This window comes from Pomacea canaliculata, linkage group LG3 (assembly GCF_003073045.1).
Source record: "Pomacea canaliculata isolate SZHN2017 linkage group LG3, ASM307304v1, whole genome shotgun sequence".
NCBI classification, from domain to species: domain Eukaryota; kingdom Metazoa; phylum Mollusca; class Gastropoda; order Architaenioglossa; family Ampullariidae; genus Pomacea; species Pomacea canaliculata.
Window position 1 is genome coordinate 28,129,639 of NC_037592.1, and position 17,016 is coordinate 28,146,654.

The window sequence follows — 17,016 nt, forward strand, 5'->3', positions numbered from 1 at the left end:
TTTACTTTTTTTCCAGTTCCTATATATCCCTAGAGTTGTAAATATGTTTTGTTTCTTCATGATGAACTTTGGCGTGACCTTCTTCAAGTACAGTTTTGCATCCCTTGTCATTGTGGCAGACAATATATCTGGCAGGTCACACTCATGAGTCATGTGCCTTCAAGTCATGCATCTGGATCTTTTGTAGACTCCAAAGTGTGCTAGGAGTAGGTATGTGGTAGATTTAAAACAAAATCTGAACGTGAGGAGTTAGAATAAAGATAGGCTGGTTACATGCTCAATAAAAATCAGGTAAAATTCTACATATGATCGAACTCCCAACATCTTTCCTGAAACCAGAAAGAGGAATGAATGTATTTAAGTGATAGTCCGGTTAACATTTATTTGCAGCAAATTGTGTACAGAGGAGGTAGATAGGGTTTTGATTTTGACAATGTATTTTTTGAAGAGTTAAATTTAGGATGGATGAACAATATGATATATAATTCATCTGGTATGTGTGTGAATGTGTGAAACTTTTAATCATGTTGAACTTGAAGACATAGGCTTGATTAAGTTTCTACCACATTTACCAGAAGCATCCCTGCATGTGAACTAAACAAGAAGACAGGGACTTACTGTTTAACACTGATTTATTATCATCCCCGTGGTTATCATCCCATCTCTGTTTTATTAGATTACTTAAGTAATTGACTGGTTTGACAGGTTCAAGAAATTCCCTAAAAATTTATAAACATCTTAATTATCTATATTTTGCTACCAGCTATCTTGACATGTCCAAAAAGATAATTTTGGAATTTAAGAAGTGCTACTTTACTATTAGCAAAAACATTTTTGGCAGATATTAGTTCGTCTATAACGCATATAGATTTTGTTCATACTGTAAGTGCTACTTTCACTAGTTTTGGTTAATCTTGAATAAAACGTCAATATCAATATCGTCAAAGCTGGTCAACCCTCTTATGTTCTCAGAATTTGATCGCAGAATGGTACCACGGACGTCCATGATTATGCACAGATCATGCCGAGACATCTCCGTCGGCTTTGAGATGTATTCGATATTCAGTTTCCGTTTCGTCTTCACTGACAAGTAGTACTTAGTATAGTAGCCATGTTTTATGTTACGGTGGCTACATTCGTGTGTGAGAATAGCCAACAGAAACTATTTATCTAGTCATACGATTTTTCAAACTGCGCGGTTCACGGGGAGCAACTTTTGTAAACATAAGTTAAGTCCCTTGCGGTGAGACGTGGAGCGCCATTTTTCAAACGCTGCAGAATGATTCATTTCTTTGTATTTACATAGCCGCAGGTGCGAGTCTTTACAACGCGTTAGCCGTTTTCCAAGATGTGAAACTGATTTAAAATCTTCCAAGCGAACCATATTCTACTGCTTTTTCATCTTCATTTGTCAGTCAAGTGGTAGCGTAGGCAAGATTGTTGGATAAAGAAATATCAGAACTTTGTTTATAAGCTGAGTGACCAACGCGGTTAATCACGGATTACGTCACTAGAGATTGGTACCTGTGACTGATAAAGGGATTAAACCATCTTTTTTGGTAAGCTATAATTATGCTACATGGCTACTTTGCTGCATTTATTTATAAGTAACGATCCAGTTCCCTAGTTAAACAAAAATAATAATTAAACGAAGCTAACCGAAGCTGCATAGATACGATGAGTGGAATATAAACTTGCAGGTGAATTGCGTTTTATCTCCAGCAAAGGCTCTCCACGCTATGCGTATGACGGTGTAATGAGGCACAACGACCTTGTGAGAACTTTTAACCTTAGCTTCCTTCGTCCTTGTAGTAAATACAGAGGCGGCCTTTGGGGATGGCAACTGGGGTTAACCTGGCCTGAAAGGGGGCCTTGCAATAGGAGATTAATCTTGTGGTACGCTGTATAGCCTACACTTACTGCTCTTATATAACGCTCGCACAGGGACCCTTGTACTGCTAAGGCTGCCTCTGAGAAAATAGCATGTCTGTCTACGCCAATGGTAACTTAGTAGACAGGTAATCACATTGATTGGAATTAACCAACGATCGATTTTTAGATGCAGATAGAATACTTGTTTTGCAAGGGGGAAAAAAACGCATGTGGAAAATTTTGTTAATCATGAACAGTTTTATCTGTTTCTGATCACAAAGTGCATCATTTATTTCTTTGTCTTACCTAGTCAGTTAAATCTGGTCCATCTGACTCTTTTGCTATTTTTTTTTTCAGATAGACTAACAAGAAAACATATTAAAACATGGGAACACCAGAAGAGAAGGACATCGACACTACCATTACATCAGATAAGCTGAAATTTCATCTTGATGGATGTGATGCATATACATGTGTCATATCCTCTCAGAATCCTTCGGTCCATGTTTACTATGCCCTACGAGCTCAGATTGAACGCAGTAGCATGTCATGGCTCCAGGAGTTTGTTTCTTTAGGTGGCCTTGATGGTTTGCTTGATGCTTTGTGTCAGATGACAGGTCTGTGATTATTTTTTTATCTTTTATGCCTCACTGGGTGGGAGAAAATGGAGTTAAGAGAGCTTCAACTATTAAAAATCAATGGCTCAGATCTTTTCATTTCATATAATTTGTATTTTTATTTGTGTATGTAGTTAGAAAACATATTTTGTATATTAAAAGCACTTTTCTTATGTTCTTGATCACTCTGACAAAACCCAGGTTCAGTTACAGCTTTATTTTACAGGGACAGCTTTCACAAGTTTCAGTGATGCAATACTGCAGATTGACTGTATATCTTGCATTCGTGCCATTCTCAATACATCTGTTGGCATAAACCATTTGTTGCACTCCACGGATTCTGCCAACAAACTGATAACTGGTGAGATGCTAATTTTCTTTTTTAAATTTGATCTTTTTAAGTGTATGAATAATTGTTTATCATTGCATTGACAATTGAACTTCTTTAGCATGTGCCCTGCTTCTAGACAGTGAGCAGATAAAACGTTTTGATATTATATACTCTAAATTCTGCTAATTTTATAAACTCAGTATATACAATGTATTTTAGATATGTAATCTGAGTAAATCTCTTCACTCTGATCTTTAGTGAATAAAGACATTAATATCAGAAATGCCGCTCACATTTGCTGCATTTTAATTATAATATCAATGCTGGGTTTGGTCACATCAAGACATATCATTTCAGGTCTTCGTATTGGTAATACACTGCCAAAGAAACAAATTTTAGAAATGGTTGCTGCCTTATGTGCCCACAGTTTATTAGGCTATAAGTGTGTGATGGCAGGTCTAGACCACGTGAAGGTGAGAATATTATTTTACCTTTTACTTGCAGTAGAAGTTTATTTACTTTTGTACTTGCATGCATAAGTGTTATCACATGTTTGTATCTCACATAAGTTTTCCTCTTTGTGCTTCCATACAATAATAGTATAGTGTAAACTGATGCTTATTGCAATAGCTAACAAGTTTTCATTATTTAATAGTTGCCACTTAAAATTGCTCTGGTTTTCTATGTTTATTTATAATCTTATACAATTTTTAAAAACAAAAATATACATTATGGTGGATACTTTACTTTGCAGAAGGATACTAACCAGTATCACAAGTTTAGCATTGTGGTCAATGAACTGAAGTCTGCTGAAACGGTTCCACACAAAACTGCAGTCATGACTTTCCTTAACACTCTTATCACTTGTAATCCTGATCTTAGTCAAAGATGCCAGATTCGAAATGAGATGATTGGTAAGTATTTGAAGTATTGGAGCTTTTACTTTCTTTTTCAAATGTTCATCATGCTTAAAATGCAAAGTTAGTGAGATTCATTTCCCATATTTTGTACCTTCTACTGTTGTGCCTTTTAGATACCAGCAGAATTAAAACATATATTTAAATAGTTAAAAGAGCATTTTTAAAATACTTCAGAAATGATGTAAACTTTATTTCTTTGTGATGTCTTCAACTCCAAGTACCACTCTGGTCCTGATACCAACTAGTTTGAAATGGTCAGAGTTACATTTGGAAAATATATTAATGTCTAGCAGAGTTTAGAACACTGTTCTATTCTCCTTAAAAACAAAAAAAAAAAACTACAGAATATAGTAATCAACTCTTGTAATTTCATTTTCAATTCTTTCTAGGTCTAACACTTCTGGATATCATTAACTTCCTTCAGCGAGAGGAAACTGATGATGACCTACAGATTCAGTTACAGGTTTGTACTGAATGTGTTTACCACAGAAGCTCATTTTGAAGTAATATTGTTGCAGGTATGCATTGTGTATGCATGAATTATAAAATTCAAGTGGTGTTTCAAATCACAGCAGTCAGACAATGCATGGTGCCATCTTAATTTCTTTGATTTTACCAGATGACATGACCATGGGAGATAGAGGGTTATGCTAGCTCTTTAACCACCTTAAAGTTGTTTCCCTGACTATGCTAGCACGTGCCTGCTGTGCAGAGCACTCTTCTAGTCAATTGAGTAACTGCTCTCTAGCAACTTAAAATGCCAAACGCAAATTCAACTCACCAGTGTTTTAAATGGTTACCATGGTGTTCACTAATCTGCTCTTTCCACATGTGATGCTCACTCATTGCTGAAAACTTGTTTGGCCTTTTAAGCTTTTAGAGAGCAGTCATATCATCTGGAAAGCCTTGTAAAAAGAGAATTTAATCTCAAAATTATATTTTTTCTTAAACTTGTGTTTAGTATAGATCAGGTTTTCTTATAGCTATAATGGGAAATGTATTTTTTATACAATTTTTTAAATCTTATAATTGAAAAGGGTCTGTTACCTTAGTGTGAATTTCATCATTTCTTTTTATGTTTAGTGCTTGGATTAATTTTTATAACTGTATTATTTTTTCTCTTTGTGAACATCAACTAACACATTTTTCTGTTTAATGAATATGACCAGTAAACAGTAATGTTACTATTTCTTGAACTGCTATTAAAAGTGAAATATTTTCAGCCAATAGATCGGAACTTTATAATCATGCTGCAACAATTTATTTTGCCAGGTATTTCATGATCGAAAGCATCTTGATGAAGAAGCACTAAGTAAGTCAGAGCCAGACCTCTCAAGTCCAGCAGAGCTTGTAGATCTGCTACAGAGTAAAACATTTGGCACCAGCCGAATGGCATCTTTGGTCAACGTCCTGCAGGACCTTCTGGTCATAGAAACGCTAGACAAGGAGGAGAGGTAACTGGTGTTAGTGGTTGGGAGGGGAGATTTGTTTGTCAAAATGTGACTTTCCATTAAAACATTTTTGTGAGTGGTTCTTCTCTGTTGAAATAATGCAGTTTTTGGAACAGCATGCTTTTTTTTAAATTGTTGCTTTGGAAATTATGTTTAACTATTTCTGTTGCACATTACCCACATTTCTGTTTATTATGATAGATGTTGCTGCATGCTTTGTTGTTTTTTTTCAAAACATCAGTGAAACTTGCCTGTTGTGACATTTTCATAAGAGCAATCAGGTTATGAAAAAAAAAACACCTCGGAAAATAGGCTTGCAAATAGCAGACACCTGGGAAGTTTGAATGCTTGCCAAATGTGACTAGATGAAGCATGATTCATGTCTCACCTTTAGTATAAGTGACAGTGGTTTCTCTGGTATAGGTGCAAGTTTATGCATGTGAATGCTTCTTATTCTAGAAAGTTAAGAATTTATTCTCACGAAAATTGGTGTTTCATTGTGTATGAGTGCAACCTCTGCATTTATTTGTTATGAGGAAAAGATTGATCACCTGTGCATGCTTTTAGGGAGCATTTGTGGAATGAAGTGGAACAACAGGTTCATCACCTGGTGCATGCTTGTCACAAGAAAGTGAACAAACTGTCATCTCTCTCATCCAAGAATGTTCATGATTTACTCAGTGAAGAGGCCCAGGTAGTAAAAAAAAGCCATAGTATCTGATTTATTATTTAGCATCATTGTCAAGCCATTTGGGACGTAGATATCTAATGAAGTTAACTTTCTCTACTACAAACATGCATTTCATTTAGATTATAAAGTGTTTTTTTTTTTAATATGACAGAATATTGATAAATGCAAAACAGCTATGCTACTGGCAACTTCTCTTGCTGAGAAATCATTAGTTATTGATTTTGCATTCTAACTTGTGGTTTATAATGATTTAAAAATGCTAATATGCTACTCAACAGCTTGCTCAGCATCTAGTTAATCAAGTATCAGGGGATCTGGCCACAGAACCTGTTCCCACACAGAAAGATCAGAGCTTGTATGACAACCTGGATGACATAGCAAAGCAGACTTTGGGGCAAAAGTTGAAGGCATCTGAGCCTGACTTGCTTGGAGACCTAAATAATTTAAATGCTTTGTCCCCTCCTCCAACCACAGAGTCTGATATTGAGAAAGTGGTACTGGACAGAGCCTCATTGCCAGCTTTGAATCTGCAGCCTTTCTGGGCAGTTTTTCAAAGCACTCAAGCTCGGATGGAAAGACCAAGCATTAATGTGTGCATAAGGAAGAATTCTTGGGAAGGAAAGTCATACCAGCATGGATCAAAGATTGAGAAGTTTGATACAAGTTTTCAGCCATTTCCATCTTGTCCAATGCGCAACCTTAAGTGGATTGTGGTCCAAAAGGAAGTATTAGGTATGTGACGCTCTTTATAAAATATATGGTGTATAAAATAAATAAAGACCATCTTTTTTCTCTTCTTTGCTGTTAAATGATGAGGCTTAATTTTGAGAGTTTGTCTTCTACTGTCTGCTTCTTCTATGAGGATTGATGATAGAGAAATGACTGATGGGGGACATGGTAGAGAAAGATAATGTGCTTATATACTACCTTTGTAAGATGATGTCCCAGAGTAATCTAGTTGCCTGTGTGTGCAAGATATCCATGTAGCCTTGCAAACATAACATGTTCTGCGCACGTGTAGATCTGTGTATATCTTCTGTGTACATATTTTCATACTCTTAATTGTGTACACATTCCTGTGTGCTTGTGCAAGCATTCACACATGGAAAGAAACAAAAGCTTGCATGCATACACTGTCCAAGAACAATGATATTGCATGTTGCTAGACTCCATTTAACAACTAGCCTTGTTTTTGCTAGAATCCCTCAGTGGCTCCATCTGGGAACCAAGGGACGTCTTTTTCAGACTTGAACCAGACTACAATAATCTTGAGCAGCTCTTTGCAGAGACACGTCTTCTAAGCGCTAATGAAGAGGTGGGTCGGTTTCAAGGATTGTTAACAATGGAATGAAACACTAGTTTCAGCAGTACTGCCTGTTGGGGATTGCATGAAATGCATATATTCACACAATTTTAAGGCAAATCTCAAATTTTAGTGGCCTTTTTTTATTCCAGTAATGCATTATACAGACAGATAAAACAGTCCTGTACCAAGCTTGCGTTTGCTCTAGCTGTTAGCACAGTAAAGGTGTTGTAAACAAAATTAGTTGAAAGATTCCATCATTGTTACTACACTGTTATTTTGGAAAAAGTTTGACGGAGATGCTTCTTTTTTTAATAACTTAATATTTGATGTTTGTCTTTTCATACACCATATAAATTGATCAAGAGTGTCATTGTTGTTTGGTAAGGATGAAACACTTCATCAGATTTGTTAACATCTTCTCGTGTAGAAAGACTAGTAAAAAAAAAAAATCAAGTATTAGAAGCAGGATGTAGGCTCATTCACAAAACATTTTGAGCCTAAGAGCAGTTTCAGTTGTAGTTTATTTCATTGAGTTTTACATTTCTATTGTCAGGTTCCACTTCTCGATGGAGAGACACGGCTCAGAATTAACCTTTTCCTAAACCGACTTGAGGTTGAACCTGACCAACTGGTTCGTAATTTGATAGACAAAGAAGCACCTGGATTGACTCTTCCACTTCTGAAATATCTTAATGACATTCTTCCTTGTCATGATGAGGTAGTTTAAATATTCTTAAATTTTCTTAAATAAACTGCTCAATTTTACAATCTGCAGTCTTTATAGTATTACCTAAAATGAAAATTTGTTAGCCTGCTTCTTATCTATAGATTTTGGGGACTGAAGAAATTGCTTTTGAAGTCGGACATAGAAGTCAAGGGGAGTGGGTGCAAGTTCATGTAAACTGGTGTTTTTACAAAACTACCAGTTTAACTTTGTATGCCAAAATCTATTCAGCTTCAGCTTCACTCCAAAGTAATGTTTAACAGTAAATTAAATGGGATTTTAATTAATAGAGATGATCAAAAATGACTTCAAGAACAGTTAATGAATTTTATGTTTACTGTTTTCCCCTTTCGCTATTTTTATGCTGGTCTTTCTTTGATGGCTTTCTAATTGCTGCTTGCCTCAGGTGTCAATGCTTAAACAATACAATGGCAGCCTTCTGGACATTGGGATGGCCGAACAATTTCTGCTGCACTTGGCTGACATTCCAGACTACCACACCCTGCTTCTTGGTCACCAAGTCCGCGTAGAGTTTTCAGCAAACATGGCACAAGTGAAAAAGCTCTCAGAACCATGGCATTGGCCTGCAGCTTTATTCTGGACAGTGCAGACTTGAGAGATTTGCTGCAGTTGGTTCTTAAACTCGGAAACTTTCTAAATCAAGTAAGTCTGCAAGCGACAACCTTTGAAATCTCAAGAACCATGAGAAAATTTCACCATCATTTACAAAGTTTGCCCTTTTCTTTTCTTTTTTCTTTTCTTTTTTTCTCTTCTAGAGGTGACGAGTTACTAATAGCAGATGTGGGAAAGAATTGTATTCTTTTTCTTCATTAACTCAGTCTATAGTGCTGAGTAGGATCCTAGCATATGAGCCTGTGACAAAAGTTGACCCCTAAAATGGGTCAAGTGTTGTAAAATTAATTTTAATACTCTTGTTTGTTTTGTTTTTGCTCTATTGAAAGTATGTGGCATGAAGTATCCATAAGTTTAGTTAAAAAGATAACTGCTCAGTGGATTCTTGTGCCTGTAAAAAGTTCACAAGTTACGGAGTGTCAGTGAAATCTTACGGTCATTACAATTGGACAAAGTCTTTCAGTTTGAAGCAAAATTTATATGCTGCTGTCAATCTGTTCGTGTTTCTGAGATTCTTATTAGATATTTAATGAAATTATTCGAACAACCATTTTTTTACACACAACTTCCATCATCTACTAGAGACACTAGACAAAAACAATTGAAGTTTCCACGATTTGGGGACAAAGTACAGTAACAACTGTAAGTGAGAATTCAGATCGCATTAACTTTTTTGCAGGAACATGTTGACAAACACTTTGTGTGTGGACATTATAGAACTTAGGTAAAAAGTTTCACTGCATGCCGAATTTTTGAAACTTCGTAGTTAGAATTCACGTCAAACATGATGCAAACTTGACCGGCCTTTTTTGTTTTTCATCACCGATGACAATTCACTCATTGAAACACATAAAACATGCAAACAGCAACACACAGAAACACAGAAGGCCAGTATGCATCTCCTGAAACCTTTATTATCCATTTATTTAGTTTCAGGTTCAAGCAGATAAAACATAAAGATGTAAGCAATCTAAGTCCCGACTGTATGCCAGAGGCAAACTTTTGTCACAAGCTTATATGTGATTTGAATTTATTTATTATACATCTGAAACCATGTTCACCCTTGATATAATGGTCAGATAAACATGAAAATCATCTTCATGTTTTAATCTGTTTTGTCACTACAGGGTCAGTTTAATGGCAATGCCAGCGGACTGCATCTATCCAGCTTGAAACGACTGGAAGCTGTTAAATCAACAAAACCCAATCATTCCTTGCTCCATGAGATTGCTGCAGTAGCAGAAGATAATGATGAACGAATCCTAAGAGTTTTCTCTGAGATCTCAAGACTGGATGAAGCAGCAAGGTTTGTTCAGATAAGAGGAAGGCATATAATTAAACATTTATGAAGATTAAACATTCATTTATGCACTAATATACACACTGCTTTTCACTACTTAGATAACTTTGTTGCAAATTTCAGTGGTGTGGTCCTCATTAATGCCATCTAGTTAAGTTCAGTAACCTCCATGGGGAGGCATCATTTGTTTGCATACATTCACAACAACATTTGTTTGTAAACTTTGCACTGCAGCACATCTTACATAAAATGACTCAAGTTTATTTTCTAGGTGTTCACTAGAAGAGATTCGAAAAGATGTAGCAGCTATAAACACACAACTCAAACAGTTTACATCACAGCTGGTGTCTGCTGATCCTACCATTGCTGAGATCTTCCAAACCTTTCTCGAGGTATCAGATCATGTCAGGTCTTCTATTTCTGCTCAGCTTTAAAATGTTTACCAAATATGTTTGCCTTAGTCTGTCTGTTTTCCATCGAAAATTCTGAAACACTAGTTTTGAAAACCTTCATTCACCAGTTTGTGTTGATTGATGGTTACTTTCCGGACAGACTTTGTATGTCCAATTTTTGAACATATCTTTGAAAAGCATGAATGAGGTTTCAGCATAAAAAGCTAGCATAAGTCACCTAGGTTTTTTAGCTGTTTGTTAAATTGTCACTTTCCAAAAGATAAAATTAATTTTTAACTTTGAGTGTCATTGAAATGGGGATTCAGTAAAATCACATCGTTCAAATGAATTTCAAATGAGAAGATCAGGTGAATAGATTCTTACATTTTTCCTGCTGTGTTTTAATTTTTATTTAAGATGGAAATAAAAAATGTGAATAGGTATATAAATCCGTCAGAGAAGAACAGGATATTTCTGTTTTTTCTTTCTGACTTTCTGAAAATGAATTTGCCTGGTAACACTTCCTTTACCATGTATGTTGTTTAATCAGAATGTAAAAATAGACTTCCATGAGGTGCAGCAGCTTACAGCAGAACTGCGGGAACTTTGTAATCGTGTTGTGGAGTATTTGGGTGAATCCGCCACTAGCTTCAATCTTCAGACCTGCTTTCAGCAGATTCTCAGCTTTCTGAAGGACTTACGCCGTGCCTCTCATGTATGTTTCCCTATAGTGAAATCAACATTTTATAGTCAATATTAAGATACGAAAAATAATGCTTATCTGAGAGCAGACAGAGCTTAATACCTGTAAATTTGTGAAGAAATGGACTGAAGTGTCTGTTTTTGTTTTTTTTTTTTTTTTTTTTTTTTTTTTTTTTTTTTTTTTTTTTGGTTCTTTTTTTTAAAGCTCATTTTTCACTCACCTTTGCAGGAGAATACATTGTTCAAACGGCAGAGGGTACAGGCTCGTCGTCGTAGTGATCAGTTCAAGGCTAAATTGAAGACCAAGCGTCTGGCCTTGGAATTTGGTAAAGAAGCTCGTAAGTGGGCTCAAATTTCAATTTTATAGCAAAGATAGAGACAGAGGAGACTACCATACATTGGAGACACAAAGAAGCTGAATGTGACAATGAATGTTTTGGAGATATTGCAGGTTGAGTCTTGAGACTTTGTGCATCTGTACTTTAAAGAAGACAAAGTAAAATAACATTTCTCTGTTCTGTACCTGTCATCTTTTTTAATTTTTGACAAGTGTATACTATGATCATAAAATGGAAGAAATATTAAACTTTCTTTGATTTCTTCGGCATTTTAGATATGCACAATTTTATTAAATCTTTTCTGTCTTCATCAGGAGCAAGTTCTTCCATGCTGGAGGAGAGGAAGAGGATACTTGAACATATCCTTACAGAGCTCCATCTTGGCAACTTCCACCCCATCATCAGATCTGAACTACCAACACCTGAGCAAGAAGAGACAGGGGTGGATGAAGCCTACCTGGCTACAGGAAATAAAGAATATAATACTCGCTCCACACAGGAAGTAAATGCAAGAGAAAATGGATCTAATCAGAAAGCTAAGGGAGAAGTGTCAATGGAGAGGCACAATCGGCCACTGGAATTAAGTCACATAAGTATTATAGGTTCTCCCATGATCAATCGTCCAAATAGTGAAGTTTTTGATGATGATCTATTTCCTTTGACTGTTAAAGAGACTGTTACAGAAAAGATTATCACCAGTTCTGGTAAGTATTTTTGGTGGCTCAGAATATCTTTCTTGGACAGTGGTTTTAATGAATAACATAGGGAGCACAAATACTTGAACTCACTTGTGAGAAATGTTTTCCTGCTGTCTTACAGCTGAATTTTCAGGATTTCTTTTTTAACATTTTCTGCTCAAGAACTATCTGCTTGTTATTTGGGTTCCTCTTTGCGTTTTCTGTTTTTGTTTTTATTCATCATTAGTACTGTTGTTGTTTTTTTTTTTCTTAGTTCATGTGTTATTTGTTTGTTTTCCTGTCCCTCGTATGCTGCCCATGTCCCATTGTTGTTCTTAGGCAATAAAAGCATGTTCCTTAGGAGTGTGAGTATGTGCTTAACAAATTTTGCATTTATTATTATTATTACTGATCTCACAAAGGAAAAACTAATAAATTCTCTACCTTGAAATTTATTAATTAGTAATGTCATGATTAAGTTTTAATTTAGTAGTCATTAAGCATTTTCAGGTAGAAGATTGATTTGTTCTTTTATTCCAGCAAGTGACTTGCTCGATGGTCAACTGCTGTGTCATGCTTCCAAGCTGCAGCATCAACGAATTGGCCAGCTTCAGAGATCTCGAGGCCGGCTGAGCACACCCACAAAAAGGGTGAGCCAGCAGACCCAACATCACCGTAGCCGCAGTGATCTGACAGATTCAATTTGCCATTCCAACAATAAATGGCTGAAATATGCAGAGATGAGGCTTTTGGAAAATCAGGCACAGGCTGGACAAGGTGCCCCTCTAGCTGTTCCAGAGAGCAGCTTGACATTGGCAACGCTGAATCTTGAGGATGCCTGGCTGCAGCAGAGGAAGACCGAGCATGTCATGCCATTGTATGCTGGCCCTGTCGTCTATGTCCCCCAGGTACTTGCTAATTATTATTCTGTTTGCCGAGAGTGATACTGCTTCTGGTCTCTGTCTCTTACTGCTGTGTACCTCATGTACCTCTTGTCTTTCTGTTTGATCCATCAGTCATGAAGACCTTTTAATTATTTTCAGAGCACTGCTAACAGTGGTAAGGAACGAAAAGGGGACAGAAAATCTTCGATTGGCACTTTCTTTAGCAAGATCTCCAGAGCAGTCCTCAGGCCCCGAAACTCAGCAATGAATGTTGAACACAAGATTATCAGCAAGCCTCCACTAGTTCAAGAGACAAAAAGGGGAAGAGGCAGCTCGCAGTCAGAAGATGAAAACAAGGAGAATGTTGGCTCAGTCAATGTGGAGAATAGAAAGCCAATGCTGAAGCGTACTTCTAAATTGCGCACTAACAAAATGGTGGCATAAGTGTTCCCTGCCTAAATCGAAGCGTCACATAGAAATTAAAATGTGACATATGCAACTGCCAATCCATTGTTTTTGTCAAAATTAATGTTGGCAGTAGTTGTATTCACCAGTTACCAGCTGTGCCATGTGAAGCCTTGAAGTCAAAGTGTAGCAGTGTGTGTGCATCTATCTGCATGCATACGCATATGTGAGAGACTATTTGATCACTGGATACCTTCAAAATGTTTCAACATTTGCAGCAGAAATCTGTTTGGTGAGGGCTTCTCATTTTGTGAGGTTAATCTCATGTTGTTATTGATCCAGAAAATTGCTATATTTTCTGAAGCTATTGTTTGGTTTCTTTTATGCTGTGTATTCTTGACATTTTACATTTGAAACATTCCTATATTTGTTTCTTAAAACTAGAGCCTTCTGTAAATTGGTTGTTTCATGCTATCCATCTTCTGGGTTCTAAAATTATTTTAAGAAAAAGAAATGTGTAAAAAAATGTATTAAAAATATGCATAAAGGTACTAAAAGCTTGCAGTTACTTTTAACTTGATGCTGTGGGACTGTACCTAACTTGAAAATACTGATTTAATGAGTTCATATATTTTGTATATATAGAAAGAGAGATAACCATCTTTGTTTGCCAACAATTTTTTTTTTTACTTTCTGATTGATGTCATTGTAGACAATTATGAAAAGATGTCTTGTAAGAAAATATTTTCCCCCCAGTGTTCAGGTTACATATTTAAGTGTTTGGCATTGCATACCAGTGCGTATGTTTGCGGTGTCTATTTTGGGATTACAGTAAATCCTCACTTAACATTTTGATAAGTTCTTGGAAACAACATATAATAAAGTCTATTGTACTATACTAATTAATATACATGTAAAAAACATTTAATTCCTACAGTTTATTCCTGGTCACAAAAATATCACAGCATTTCTAAATAAAGACCCAAAACATTTGAGAGAAGATCCACCCAGACCTGGCCGAAACATTTTTTTTTTTTTTTAAATTTTTTTGTCAATGTTACAACAAAATAATGTTAAGTAAGGATTAATTGTATAGGGCAGAACAGGGAATTGTGTGATAAAAATTTGTGTATGGTGTATTGGATATTCCCACAAATGTCCTTAATAATTCAAATGTTATGTTTTTCTGGGTTTTCTTTTTAATGTGTGGTATTTTTACTTGTCCCTTGTGAACTAGTCGATGGTGTGCTGCAACATTTATTTGCATTGATTCTTTGCAAAGCTATGTTTTGCAAGTTTTGTGATTGTAAACAATATGAGCTATATATTTTGTTTCTCATCATAAATTTTTTGTGTGCACCATGCAGCCATAAAGAGTAAAGCTAGTCAGGGATCTGTTACTCTAGGTGGGCAGAAGCCTGCTGTATGACCAGCAGTGTCAAGAGCTCTACCTAAGTGATCACAAGTCTGTTGGTGTAACCTGATTTTTACTTATCTGGACAGTTCATCACTACAGCTCCAGTAGAATTCCAGATGATTGGTTTCTCATGCCTGCAGAGCTGTTGAGGAAACTTTCTTTTTCTGCTAGATAGCATTTCAAAATATAAATGTGTTACAGCTTAAATTTTAAATTCCTAAAATTTTGACTGGTATTTTTTTAATGGCAGATAAAATGACATGTTTTTGGTGAGAGGAGTTGGTGGAAGTGAACGAGAATTCTAGATTTCATGGTAAATGTTTATATTTATGAGACTGGTGGTCAGAGGATACAATTTGTATATGCTATGAGATTCTATTCTGTCATTCCAGATTAGACGAAAGATAAATGAATGTTTACTTTTTCTGGCAATAAGAAATAGCTGTTTTAAATTGATTGTAACAAACTTTTCTTGGATATATTCACTCAGAATGTCTGGTTGATTTGTTTTGTTGGACTTATGGCTGTTTTGTTGAAGTGCATAAAGTAGAAAGTGTCGTTGAAGACAATCTGGTACAAGTGAACGTGACATGTGGTTACAGATTTTACCTTTCCATTATTGTCAGTTCTGTCGGTTTTTTTTTTTTTAATGACTGCTGTGTAATGATCTCCGAGGATTTTTCTTTTTGGTCCTTACGAACCAGTTTTGACACCACATGACTATGCATTTTGTTTTCATGGCTGTTAACAACTGAGACAAAACTTTCATCAGATTCATTGTTAGTCTAATTCATATTTTCACTTACTTAAACTTCTCGTCCGCTTCTCAATCATGCAAACAACTTAGTAATTAGTAATTCTATGGGTTTTTTAATGTCTTTGTGTAATATTAGTTTTGGAAAGATTTTATTCCAATCTTTATGGTAGTACTTTAAGTTGGGGTTGTTTGTTTTTTTTTAGCATATTGCTTTACCTTAGGAAAATCTCACTTTCCGAGATATTCTGCTTTTTTTTTTCCACTAAAGATACTAGTACAACTTTGAGATGACACTGGAATTATAAAAGCTGTGGTCTTCAATGCCAGTATGATCAAAAGGATGGTTTGGACAGACATTTAGCCTGGTCAGCTGGCTTGGTCTGCTGGTTTATATTGCATGCTTGTTTATTGCATTTTGGGAAGGGTTTTTTTTTTTTTTTTTTTTTTTTTTTTTTTTTTGTGGGGAAAGGGGGAGATAAAATTCAATCCAGTCTTTATGTATTGATGAAGAGCACGATATAAAGAAGGGAAGTCACCTTTGTAGTTAGAAAAGTAAACTTCCTTAGTGTTAATGTTGTTAGTCTTTGGTAGCAGTTTTTTGCCTTCCCTCTGTGAGTTTTTGTCCTTTTTCTTTACAACCTGAAGTTAATTGTATTTTTTAAGTGGACGCTTTGTTCTATGGAGTGCAGTTTTTCAAGCTGTAGGGTAGTATTATTTAGTAGAGTGTTTGATGTTAGACTAGTTACAGGTGCTGGCTGTGGTAGTCTTGTATATCAAGAGAATTGAGATCCTTTTTTCATTTGGTTTTTTTTTTTTTCTCTTGTGCACCAGTCATTTTGAGGCGTTTTTCCCACTAAGCCAAAGGACTGGGTAAACCAAATTCAAATTGCTCTGTAGTTGCAACTTATTTTGAAAGTCTTTCAAGAGGCACGCATATTTTTTTCCCCGTCTTGTTTTGGGGACCTGCTTTATTGTGACATTGCAACCTTTTGGCTAATAAAGCTTTTTGCTAGCTTGCAGCTAGCGTTGTGAAAATGCAGTTTGAGTGAAGATTAGCAAAATCAAAATAACTAGCAATCACTGCTGGATAAAACCGTTTTGCATTAAGAGTACCATTTTTTCAGAAAGCTTATCCTTGTAAAAAAAATGTCTAAGTTATCTTTCATCCTTCTGTCCTGTGTGTTCTTCAGAGTTTTTAGTACCGTTTTGTTGTCTAATATCTCTCTTCTCTCCTCTCTTTGTTACTCTGTCTCACAGATATAAGCATTCCACCTGTGACTTGTCTCTTAAGATCTGACATAGGCATTTAATTAAACACGTGATTCTATTGTATCAATCGCTCAGCCAGCAAGAATGCTTCCGTTCTAACGCAACAGGCTTCTGTCTGCTTGGAAACTTTTCTTCTGCTGACTTATGGTTCAGCCAGTGACTTTCAGTCACAATCGTATGAACATAAGACTGCAACTAGAACAGAAAAGAAGTAGGGAGGGGTGTTCGTGGCAGTCACAAAACAGAACATGACTATCGTAATGCCGCCGTTCCTTTTAGCTCTTATCAGACGTGGCAAACGGATTTACTTTGATGTAGATTAATTGCAGT

General features: G+C 36.0%; 1 protein-coding gene across 1 annotated transcript; it reads left to right on the forward strand.

Annotated features, from left to right (window-relative positions):
* The first annotated feature begins 1,236 nt into the window (after nt 1–1,236).
* LOC112559598 (inverted formin-2-like) lies at nt 1,237–16,436 on the forward strand. The gene is given in 20 exon segments (XM_025230931.1): nt 1,237–1,559; nt 2,230–2,489; nt 2,716–2,850; nt 3,178–3,293; nt 3,575–3,734; nt 4,130–4,203; nt 5,013–5,194; nt 5,759–5,885; nt 6,161–6,614; nt 7,082–7,197; nt 7,742–7,906; nt 8,319–8,469; nt 8,472–8,575; nt 9,673–9,851; nt 10,117–10,237; nt 10,788–10,952; nt 11,169–11,277; nt 11,592–11,981; nt 12,495–12,862; nt 12,998–16,436. Coding segments are annotated over 19 exon segments (3,633 nt in total). The 5' UTR covers nt 1,237–1,559; nt 2,230–2,257; the 3' UTR covers nt 13,283–16,436.
* The last annotated feature ends 580 nt before the right edge of the window (nt 16,437–17,016 follow it).